The sequence below is a fragment of the Physcomitrium patens genome, chromosome 5, assembly GCF_059467195.1.
Source record: "Physcomitrium patens ecotype Gransden chromosome 5, ASM5946719v1, whole genome shotgun sequence".
Lineage (NCBI taxonomy): Eukaryota > Viridiplantae > Streptophyta > Bryopsida > Funariales > Funariaceae > Physcomitrium > Physcomitrium patens.
The window spans coordinates 19,268,695-19,281,123 of NC_143414.1; the positions used below are offsets into that span (position 1 = coordinate 19,268,695).

Genomic DNA, 12,429 nt, shown 5'->3' on the forward strand with positions numbered 1-12,429 from the left:
GAAGCTTGGTGAGTCTGAGAGACATTCAAGATATCGGTCGTCTGGACACAGTGGACGAAACGCGGCCTCTAGAAACATCACTTGATCTAGTGCCTGTACCGCATACGATAAGCTACAAACTTGCTGACAACGTCAATCTTGATGAATTGCTCAAGCCAGGCCGTGGGCATGATGATGCAGACGACGATCCATTTGCCGCTTTCTCTCACACTCCGAGCCCATTCAATGTACGGAGAAGCGCTCGTCGATCTTTTGATACTTCGGCCCAGAGCAAGTCTGGGAAGGGAGGCTCCTTTGAATACCAACGTCGCAGCAAGTGGAGAACTCTTTTTCGCACTCTGCACCTCGACGGAGCGAATGGTTTGTTTAATCGATTCCCAGGATTCCATTCCCAAGTTGCACCCCACGATTCGCTCAAGAAGTTGGAACGCAAAGGTGATTCAAGACGTGCGAAGTCCGAACTCATAGACACTAGCTATAGCCACGAACACCACCATAGTCACAGCGAGAAGCCTCTTGAAGTAGAACAGGCTGATCCTAAGAATCTGCGTGTCTCGACACATGTAAATCCACCTTCCTCTGAGAAGAATGGGCATCGTCGCAACAACAACAACAACAACAACGACTCTGGTTTCTGGAAATTTGGATTGAAAGCGGTCTTTTCTCGGACATTCTCTCGTCCAAGCCACATGTCTAGCGAGAAGGAGTCGGACACGGAGGAAATAGCCAAGGTTCATCAGCATCAGGGTCACAACAATGTCGATTTGCAGTTGGCGTGGACTTCCCTCAATGCCAGGCTTCATCAAGAGCACCATCTCCAGAAAGATCATAAGCCTGGTCTTCGCAAATACGGAAAGGGGAAGAATCGCAGGGGTGAGCTGCCTAATGGTACTGTGCTCGAGGCGGTGGCGCATCATGAGCACCATCATCACCACCATCACCACCACCACCATGTGCCAACTGGAGACGAGGACTACGAATTGCCCTTACCAGCGATAACCAGGCGAATCTCCAGGTCGTCTTTCGATGAGAAGGTTCGTAGATTCTCCACCGAGGATAGCTGCATACAATCTCCTCGCAACTCTTACGAGCAGAAAAGCACATCTGAGAATCAGCGGATTCGGACGCAATTGGCATCCTGGGAAGTATAGCAAAGCATGGGTTTGAGGCTCATTATGTACATTGAAACGCTAGAATAGACAAGTCTGCCGCAAGGCGTAAGACGAATACAGACTGTATGATATTAAACGGTTGCAATTTTTAAAAAGAGATTGTTTTTCCCTGGATTTTTGCGGCAGTTTGAGATTCTCACAAGCGACACTGACCTCGTGAAAGCCCGAGGGGCGTCAAGATTGGTGTGTAAGATATAACAACTACGATCTCCTGGAGATGGTCAATAGAACCATAGCATGAACAAGGGATCCTAGCAAGGCTTTTTCTTTCTTTCTTTTTTTGTTGTCAGGGGATTCGCGGGCTTCCGTTCTAGAATGTAGGCAGAATCGTTTTGGAGTTGAAGGGGGCAGAAACCCGGCAAGGTTCGAGAAGGTAATGACAGCACCATTACACTCACGTTCCTCACAATGACGATGACTTTGCAACTTCAAGAGATTATCCAGTTTACCCCGTGGGGAGTGAGTTTGTGCTTTGTTTCTGTGCAATCAAGTAAAAGATTTTTGGAGAGGCACCCAATCTTTAAGGGTCTGCAAGAAAACTTCGACTCATTACCCAAGTAGTATGCCTAGGGTTTCATGAATGCGATTGGAATGAATGCATGCACGCATGAGAAACACGACCGAAACGGATGCGGAGTCCATGTTTCTTATACTGCCAAGCATGACATTCATAGCGGAATTCAATTAAACAAACTTCTGGGTTGTCACAGAAGCCCACCAACATACTCCACTGGATAATCGACAGAGCTTGTTTCCGTGTGGGTTGTGCATCGTGGAACACATTTCTCAGGAACAAAAAAAAACAAGAACAGAAAAAACTTCAACAATTTTAACACCCACCATCGTTTCAAATCACCCCACGCGGCATCATTTTCTCCGTATGGACAGGCCACTTGGGTTGTGATTGGGAGCTGTGTGACCTCTTTTTAATGATGATGGTTAGAATATTCGTGGGCAATTACTGAAACTTCGATGGATTTATCATAGTGGTGAAGAGGCAACCATTGACCAGTTTTATTTTCTTTCATTATTTTGAAAGTAATTTCATTTTGTTGTATCTTGCATAGTACATTTTTATTGTCAATTGTTTAGGATTTTCTCTCAAATTATTTTGTCAAGATTGTGTGAATAATATAATGTTATGATTATTTAGTTGATTATTTTATGCAAGTAATTAAATTTTTTAGTAATAGATTTTAATAATAAATTATTAAAATAAAGATTTGTAATCAATTAAAAAAGACTTGTTGTTTTGTAATTATCAAACTATTTCATATTCTCAGCATTTTTTTACATTCAAGAATATATAATCATCAAAATGATATGTTAAATTTAAAATGAATTATACTAAAAAATTTAAATGATTTAAAATGATTCTAAAAAAATTTAAATGATCTATACTAAGAAATGATATGTTAAATTTAAAATATTTAAGATTTGAAATTTAAAATATTATTTTTAATTCATATTAATTACAATAGATATATGATTTTTAAACGTATAAATAATATTTTAGTATTTTTCAAATTAATATTAATTATAATAAATATATAATTAATTTATTATAATTATCATAGACAAACATATTTATGCCAATAATTACTTAGATAGTATGAATAGGTAGAAGTAGATAAAAATAAATAATTTTGATAATATCTTATAGAAAAGCTTCCTAAAAGTTTTAAAGACACAATATCACCTTTATACATGTTTATAGGTGATTGGTAGATTGAACACTTGGCCAATAAGTTAGCCATGTGTCCTACGTGTTAGTAGCTTGTAGTATAAGCTAACCATGTGGTATACATATAAGAAACTTGCCTTGCAAGTTAAGACATGTGTTTTGCAAATTGAGCACATGTCAGAGATCTCATAGAATGTCGTTATAGAGCTCTTAGTTAGATAGTATATATAGGCATAAGAGTGAAGCCTTCTTCACTCTCGTAAACTCTTTTCTTACTTCTTCTCTAATTTCAGTTGTCTCTAGATTTCTAGCCTTTGGCAATAGTCATTCTAATTTATTTTCTTAAAATATACGTACTTTCTATTATCATTTTGTCATCTCTCTTTGATACTTATTTTAGTTGTTTATATATCCTCTTTGAGTTCTTGTCGTTGACAATAATTAATATTAATTTAACAAATTATATTAATTAAAATTTAAAAATTTAATATTAAGATAAAGAAACAAGTTTGTAGTGTATTTGTTATAATTATAATATTTTGAGAAATTTCTAAAAATGATTATTTTAGCCAAATAAAGTATCTAAAGACATCTACAAATCTAATTTTTATCTTAGGATTTTTTTGATACTTTGTTGAAGAAACATAATCTATTTAATATGTTTCTACTTCTATTTCATTTTATATTTTTTGAATTATACAAGTATTTATAACAATTTGAAACTAGGATTTTATTCTAGATTACAAAATATTTTTAAACTTATAATTAAAAAGAAAAAAAAATTCAAAGAAATCATAACCTTTAGGGGGAAAAAAAAAAAAAAAAAAAAAAAAAAAAAACTTTAATTACTTATATACATTTGATTAGTTGTTTTATATAATATTGTATTTAAAAAAATAAAAAAATGACATAAATCAACCAAAATGTGCAATTTTGAATTATTTTAGAGTTTCAAAAAAATCATTTTTATGCTTACTTATGAAAGGTCATAATAAAATATTATTTAATATAAATTAATAATAAAAAAGTCAAAAATCTTTATTTTTTCTATAAGTTTTGAAATAATAGAAACAAAAATATAATTAGTATTATTTTTTAAACTATATTATAAGTTCTAAAATTATTAAGTGAGCTACTCTATTTGTAATGCATATGAGATTCATTCTATAATAGTGACAATAACACAAAAATCTGAGCACATTTTTACACCCAGTGAAGAAGAAGAAGAAGAAGAAGAAGAAGCTGATCTGCACAAACAGAACTAATTCTCGTTTTTTCTAAGTGGAAGTGAATCATGTCGAAAGTCTCATTTTCACCAGGAAAAACCCGAAACCGAGTTGTTTTGCTATTTGCAGTGTCAATGGTGGAGTAGGGACCCCACTGCCCGGAGGAGATCGGTGGCAGTTCTACCGACGCAGTAGAGCAGCCCTCGTTTATTTCCATTGTGGGCAGAGCTGGTAAGAGCCATCTGGTGCAAATCACAAGCGTGAATAGAAACTGCTTTGATGAGGATTGTAATCACGTGAGGATTGGGTGAACTTTACCTCAGCTTCGCAAGGAAGCCAGATGAGAGATCTCAATAAACTGCCATATGTCAGTCTAGATGTAGTATTAAGAGATTTTTCTGTGCTTTGTTTTACTAAATCATGTTAATTTACGAAACAGGAACAGATGGGTTTGGTTAAGAGGAGTAAGTATGACAAGTGGCGAGGTGCCGGCAGTCTCGAGCTTCAACCGTTTCTAGTTCCTTTCTCTCATAGCTCACGTTCCACCTGATTGATTGATAAAAGCGGTTAACGATGCGTGCTGGTCTTGTTGGGCGAACTGCGATTCTGGAGGTTGGAGTGATTATAACACCACTTGGAAGTCTGCTCTCGTATGAGTCAATTTTCTTCTGCTCTTGACGTCTTGACGTTGCAGTGTCTACTGAATTGTGGTCGGCGCATCGACTGGGTTAGAAATAAGTATGACTTTTCTTTTTCTTTTTCTTTTTCTTTTTTTATTGGGTTGCATTTACTTGATATCTCTGTCGTCGGGATTAATTCATCGTGGTGGCTGTATACCCGGATTAATGGGCAATGCATGGATAGCTTTTGCAACACAATACATGTCGTTGTGATATGTGTAATACTTTCCATTTTGTCTTCCGTCCAATTCTTACAGGCGACCGCTTTCAAAAACTCTTGTTCCGTTCATCATGCGAGAATCTGGAGGGAAATAGTTCTGAATGATAGTTCGGGCAAAACGCAGTGCCTTCTGTTTATGTTTCTTGCTTAGTTACACCCTTTTGTTTAACACTTCTGTGCAGGTATCTCTGCGAACACAAGTGACGAGAATCAGTCATGGCGGCGGAAGTGGCTAACCCCGAGGACGTAAACCTGCACCGCTCGATTGCAGAGGAGCCAACAAAATCAGATGAGTCAGCGGATTCTCCGACAGCAAAACTCCAGTCACCATCCCCGGAGTCAGAAGTGCATGACGAAAACAACGGTAACGCCACTGCATCCCAAGGAATTGAAACCCCAAATGACGAAGAATTCAACGAAACGGAATCACTGGTATCAGACCCAAACATCACACCACGTCGCCATGAGAAAGCGAGGGCCTTTCGTGAGGCTCGTCAAGAGAGGGTGGAAGCGGAAACCGATGCTTTCCTCCAATCCAAAATACGCAAGCTAAATGCGCGAGCACATACAGCTCAGGTTACTGTCGCTCCTTCACTTTCCTTTCCAAGTCTTAATTGATGTTATGAAAGAGAGCTGGCGAATTGTAGAGTCTCATCCTGCTAATTTTTCGCAATTCGTAGACAGCGGTGGTTTAGACATCTGAGATGCTGGTTAATATTATTGTTATTTCTGAAGGTGGTTTTGTGCGTTGTGGAACAACGCAGGAACTGGCAGAGAAAAAAAGAATGCACGAAGAAGCCAAAGCTTTGGAACTGAAGAAGCGCGAAGAGCTTCGTGCCGACCAGATTCAGAGAAATGGAGAGGTTTGATTGACACAGCACATTTCTTAACACACATCGAGTGGGTTGTTGTTTTTGTTGCTAGATATGGTGAAACATTTCAGGTAAATACGAGAGTTTTGAGGAGTTGCTGTCCAGATCATGGAATCTCATGCTTCTGTTTTTTTCTTCTCTTTTTTGTTTTCCTTTCCTTCTGCAGGTGAAGGCGGATAATTTAGTGGAACATGCCAATCTGGAGGCTGCAAAATTAAAAGCCCATGCCCATGAGCAGGCGGAAAGAGCTCTTGCTGATTCTACTGCTACTGCAGAGATGGTATTTATATATATATATATATATATATATATATGTGTGTGTGTGTGTGTGTTAATTTATATTTATATCTCTTGATGATGAGCTCCACTGTTGGCCAATTTAACACAGTTTGTTGAAACTCATTTCTTTTTTTCTTTTCTTTTCTAAATTAATTTTATTTTTGTTTTTATATCTTTGTCCATGTGGTTCTGAAGAATTGATGGTTTTTGTATGGCTATAGGTGAAGGCTGCTGAAGAACAAGCAAGGAGAAACGGCATTGCTGAGCTTGTGGATGAAGTGGAACAAATGAGGGCTGTTGGAGAGCTCCCAACTCACGAAAAGAAAGGCTACATTACACGTTTGAAAGAAAAGATAGTTAATCATTGAAGAGGCTAACAACCTTTAATTAAGGAACCAAGAGTTATTAGCATAAATAGTGGCAAAAAGGTCAAACAAATTTGAGTAGTCATTTCTTTTTGGTTGAATTCAACAATTTGACTTCTTGTAAGTATTAAAAGTAATAAATTTGTGTTTAGATTAAAGTAAATGTTGTTTATATGCTAAATGGATTAAAATATATATATATATATATATATATATATATATATTAGGAGATTTAAATATGAATTAGAAGATAGAATTTTTTTGAAGAAATAAAAATTAAATGCTATAGTTGAAGTACAAAATCTAATAGAAGATATAACTTGTTAGAAATAAAAAATAAATAAATAAAACATATTTATTAAGTATATTAATAGAATTTTTCATGGTATTGTAAGATTATTTCTAATCTTGCTCTAAGTTCATAATTAATTCATTGTGGAATAAACTCAAATTCTTTTTCATAATATAGTAAAACCAAATCTATTTTAATTGAAGAAATTAACTATTTAATTTGATTTAAATTTTTTATAGTAAAGTTATTAGTTTTTTTTATCAATGATTTATTTAGTGAAATTAGGTTTTGACATTGAAAATTAATATGTAAAAAGATAACTTCAAATTAAGATTTTTTTAAGCCAAAGAAATGTTTATAAGGCAAAAATTGATCTAGGATTTTATAAAGTTTTATGTTTGTAGTGTATATGAATACTATCAAAAACTATATATATATATATATATATATATATATATATATATACAAGTTTTTATACAACTTCTATTACAGCATTTTTTTTAAGAAGCTAGTTCTTGAATTACTAAATATACAAAAATAAAATAAGTACTTGATTTTAAGAAAATTTAGAATAATTTTTTTAAAATTAGCGTATTATAAGACAATACAATAATCAAATGTAAATAAGCCAATTAAAAATAATACTTATCTATAATAATAATAAAAAAATAGATCTAAAAATATTTAATAATTTTATATTAAAATAATTAGAACTCTAGAAAAAATATAAGTAAGAAAGTTTTACCAAGTTTATAAAGAAAAAATACATTAATATTTTTTATTACAAAATATTAAAAGAAAAATAAATTAGATTCAAGTATAAAATTTATTAGGAATAAAATTATTTATTTATTTAATTAAAAAATTATTTATAGTAATATAAATATTAAACATTAAATATAATCAGCATAAAACTTGAAGTGTTTTTTTTCTAATAAATAAAAAATAAATACTTAAAATAGATATTTATATTATTTAAGTAAAGAGGGATAAATAGAAATATATAGAAGTACGAAGAAACACAATGGAAAACTAATATGATTCTTAACAAACTTTGAAGACGTTTTTTTAGATGAAAATTAGATATTTAGAATTTTATCAATATGTTATGTGGCTATTAAAACTCGTCCTACAACTTTTTTTGTTTTTAGGAAGTTGCATTGGAAGCAACCTATAATTAAATGCTTAGGCTATAAACCTTGTGGTCCTTTGGAAGCTTCTATAAAAATTTGTTCTTTAAGGTAATATAAATGGAGGCAAGACTAAGACCATCCTTAACCTTATCAACACCTTTCTTGTGTTTTAATCTTAATTAAAGACTCTCTAATCTCTTTGCATTTGACAATAGTCATTTTATTTCTTTTTTATTTTATAATCATTTCTTCTTTCTTTGATTTTTCTTGACATTAGTGACTCATGAATATATTATCTTTTAGATTTGGTTGTGATTCTTGTTTTAAACAATTGAACAAGACTACTAACTTATTATAGTTTTTTTTTTGTCTAATAAATTAAAACTTAATCTCATTTCTTTAAAGATATTATTATATTATTAAAATTTTCATACTATGTATATTTTAAATTGACACATGTATTGTCTACTATTGATTTTTTCTTTAAAGAGAAGTTTTGCAATTGATTTATCAAGAAGTTTTACAAAAATTCTTCATACTATTTCTTTTTGTTGAAATTTTTAATTTATATTAGAAATTATAGATTATTCTTCTCTAATTTGACTTATATATTTTTTAATATTCTCTATTATTAAAATAGAAAAGAAAAAACTACAAATTCTATATTTAGTATAAGTGAAAAAATATTTGTATCTATTACAAATTTTTATAATTTTATAATATTTTAAAAGAAAATATTTCATTTATTAGCAATCTCAATCATTTAAATAGTATTTCTAGACCTACATCAAAGACATGAATTACAAAAATTCAAAGAGTCAATATACTCTTGTGTCACAGAGAATAGGTAATCACTTAGATATAGAATAATATTAAGACTAAATTAGCTATTACTAAAAACAAGAAGATAAGAAATTGTTGAAACAAGACTAAGAACAAGAAAAGCATTGATAAAAGTGAAGAAGGTCTCAATTATGCCTTTATATATACTATCTAACTAGGAGATACATAACAACATTATATAAGACCTCTGATACATGTCCAAATTGTAAAACATGTATCTAAATTTTAAAACAAATTTCTTAAATGTGCACTATATGGCCAACTTTTATCAAAAGTCACTAATATGTTTGAAACAAAGCCAACATATTGGCTTAGTTTTTAACTTATCAATTATTTATTGATATTGGCTTATATTTTATTAAATAATAATATCTCCATGGAATTTAGACTATAGTTCACTTGCTACATAGTGATAGAAATGCCAAAGTATATAATCATGTTTAGGATTTTTCATTTAAAAGGTTCAACTAAATATAGTCTTTAAAAGATTTGAAATCAAAGGTTAGTGCGTAAGACAAATTTTGTATTATAAGAATGAACTTCAAAAGAGCATATTATACTTTTAAGTGTGGCATCAATAAAGCTATGAGTTGGAGATTTTTTTAGTGAATTTAGTTTTAGAGGAAGTAAATATGTATGTTCATAACATTACTTCCTCTATTTGAGTCAAGTTTTATAATAAACAATGATTACATGTTGAAGAAGTCAAGAATGCAACAAATTGTATTTGCCACAGACTATCATCTTTGTTCTTTTTGAAAGTAGTTAATAGGTCCTCTCAGCCATCATTAGTATCCCATATCAAGATAATTACATTGATCAATAAAATCACATTGATCAACAAAATAATATATTACAATATTGTGACAATTGATACATCATTGTATTGTTATTTTTCTTATACTGACATCTAATTCTAATAGAACTTCAAAGCTCATATCCAATCTCAACAACATAAAATTTCTTTTTAATGGTATGGTTTGAAAAGTGTTGGTATATCAATACTTTCATACTTTGGTTGTTACAATCCCATTTATAGACATTAAGATCATGTCAAGATGTGTATGAATCTTTCTTGACTTGAATAAGAGCCACATAGAAAATAAAACCTTCTTTGACCTAAGTAAACAATCAAAGAATAAGACAAGAAATGCACAATAAATACTTAATACAATCTAATCTCCAACCAAGATGTCTTAAAATATAAAAATACAGCATTGATTGTATATAGATCACATTACTATAAATTGTCCATACAGTGTTGTTAAAAGTACTGACTACTCTAATACAATGTTTTAGTTCTAAAATAGAGATTTCTACATATTGGAATCTCAGTAATATCTCACAAGTCATAAGACCTTTCATAATGTGATGCTCGAATCTCCTATAAAGTTTGCATAGACAATATTATTATCAAATATATTTGACCTAATGGTCAAGTAGACTTAGCTTTTATTAGGTGCTATTTGAATAGGTTAAAAAAATCAATACCAAACTTTGAATAATCTACGTGTTTCCTTACATTAGTCTATGTTTGCAATAAGAAATGTATCTAAATGTTGTTACATCAGCTAATACTTAAATCAAGCATTGCATATAACTTAGGCAAATGATAGGCTTAACAATTGAAAGAAATCAATATAACAATTCTTTTATATTGTAAATAAGTTTGAGAGATGGATCAATTAGATGAAAAGATAGCGAGCTTAGCTATAAGATGAGTGATGATTTTGAATTGTTACTGTTGATTGCAGACAACTTTAGTTTGGTACTTAGTAAAAAAATCGCTCTCCTTAAATAAGTGCACAAATGGTAAAATTAAGCATTTATATTGAGATATTCAGTCTATCATTTTGAGATTAAAGACAATAATGCAAAATATAAGATAGACAATCGATTTTGAATAACTTAAGCATTGTAGCATATATTTAATAGGTATAAAATTAGAAAAAATATCTTTATGTAAGAAAATAGAAATCAAGTATGTAAAAAAATAGGATTCTAAGTATTTCACATAATTTGTTATATATATATATATATATATATATATATATTTTAAAGACAATAATACAAAAATTTGTACCAAATTTATTAGGAGAAAATACATTTTTATTTTTAAAAAATAAATAAAATGACATGTTTGTTCATTACTTGTAAGGAAGAACAAATTATATAATATTATAGACAACTAATGTCTTTGATTAATAAATTAATACTAATATATATAGTAAAATTTCTATTAAAAAATAACTAAATAATAATATTGTTGTAAGATTCACATTCCTTTTTTCAAGTTACTTAAGAATAAACTTATACTAAGTTGTTGTATTTTTATCAAAAATCCAACTCAATAACCACAAGAAGCTAAATTACTACAATAATATCTTTTTTATATTATATCTTTGAGTATAGAACTATTATTACTTCAAGTCATTACAAGAAGCTTCTATTATATTTTGTTTAATTTTATAGAAATATACATAGTTACATAAAGAAATTAAATTAATTCCAATCTCAAGACATTATATAATTTTCATTTTTATTGACATCCTAAATATGAAAATTGTATTATAAAAAATAATTGAAGCTTTTGTATAAGAAGAATGTTTAAATAAAAAAATACAATGAAATTTTAACTTGTGTAAAGAAAATACAATTAACTATTTGTAAACTATCTTGAAGCAAGTTTACTAATTTGTACAACATAAAAAAAAATTAAATTAGACAAAAAATAACTCACATATAAGATTGCAACAATAACATTGTTTTTTTAGTTTTCTTTTTCTTTTTATCTTTCATTTGATTATTTTAAATTAAAAAATATGTTATAGAGTTGAATAATTAAATTAAATTATGATACGATTATGTATATAAATATAATTATACAAATTTTATGTGATATGAATTTAAATAAAGAAAGTCTAATTGATCTATTTTAATCTTGGCTTTAAGATGATGTAAGAATTTTGTTTCTTACCATGTCAAGTATTAATGAGAATCAGTATAGTTTAGATAAATATTTTTGTACAAGATAATCATGTGATAATTTATTATTTAAAAAATAGCAAAAAAAGAAATTTAGATGGAATGACTCACATCAAATTATTGTTTCAAATTCATTTAATACTACAAAATGTTGTAATAAAAAATGCTAAAATTTATTCAAAATAGCTCATATAAGAAGAAAAATTAGGAAACAGTATAAAAAATTTGTGTATATATATATATATATATATATATATGTATGTATATTCTTGAAAATCAAAATGATTTTTATGATGTTTTTTGATAAAAAATTTGTAACTCAAGATAGAATGTTATCTTCTAAAAATATAATTAAAAATGAAATATCTAATTACAATTAGAACCAAGTACTAATACACCACTAATTTATTATTCATTAAATATTTATATTTTTTAAATTTTCAATTTGTTTTCTAATTCTTATATCCATAAAAATAAAATTTAGAGGAATTTATATAGAAATAAATTTTAAATATTAGAGTATTTATTTTATTTTTTTTGATAAAAAAATTTTAGCAAAAAGAACTAAGCACTTGTAAAAATATATATTTGACATTTATTAAAGTTAGTGAACAACATCTACTAACAAAGAATATTCTTTTGGAGAATCTAACTTTTGATATTGGTTGTATTTAATAA

The 12,429-nt window shown here is 29.7% G+C and overlaps 1 protein-coding gene across 3 annotated transcripts; it reads left to right on the plus strand.

The window, feature by feature from the left end:
• The first annotated feature begins 4,371 nt into the window (after positions 1 to 4,371).
• On the plus strand, positions 4,372 to 6,661 carry LOC112282297 (uncharacterized). 3 transcript variants are annotated; one of them, XM_024519727.3, is made up of 5 exons: positions 4,372 to 4,732; positions 5,165 to 5,558; positions 5,747 to 5,845; positions 6,021 to 6,134; positions 6,355 to 6,661. In XM_024519727.3, the coding sequence occupies exons 2-5, from the start codon at positions 5,199 to 5,201 to the stop codon at positions 6,499 to 6,501; spliced, it is 720 nt and encodes a 239-aa protein (XP_024375495.1). In that variant the 5' UTR covers positions 4,372 to 4,732; positions 5,165 to 5,198; the 3' UTR covers positions 6,502 to 6,661. The 3 variants fall into 3 exon arrangements, with proteins under 3 accessions (XP_024375495.1, XP_024375496.1, XP_024375494.1); XM_024519728.3 differs by having other exon boundaries at positions 4,569 to 4,694; XM_024519726.3 differs by having other exon boundaries at positions 4,654 to 4,820.
• Positions 6,662 to 12,429: the final 5,768 nt, after the last annotated feature.

Coding starts and splice junctions, on each gene's coding strand:
- LOC112282297 (XM_024519727.3), top strand. CDS start 5,199: ATGGCGGCGGAAGTGGCTAACCCCGAGGACGTAAACCTGCACCGCTCG. Junction 5,846..6,020: donor AGATTCAGAGAAATGGAGAG/GTTTGATTGACA, acceptor TTCCTTCTGCAG/GTGAAGGCGGATAATTTAGT. Junction 6,135..6,354: donor CTACTGCTACTGCAGAGATG/GTATTTATATAT, acceptor GTATGGCTATAG/GTGAAGGCTGCTGAAGAACA.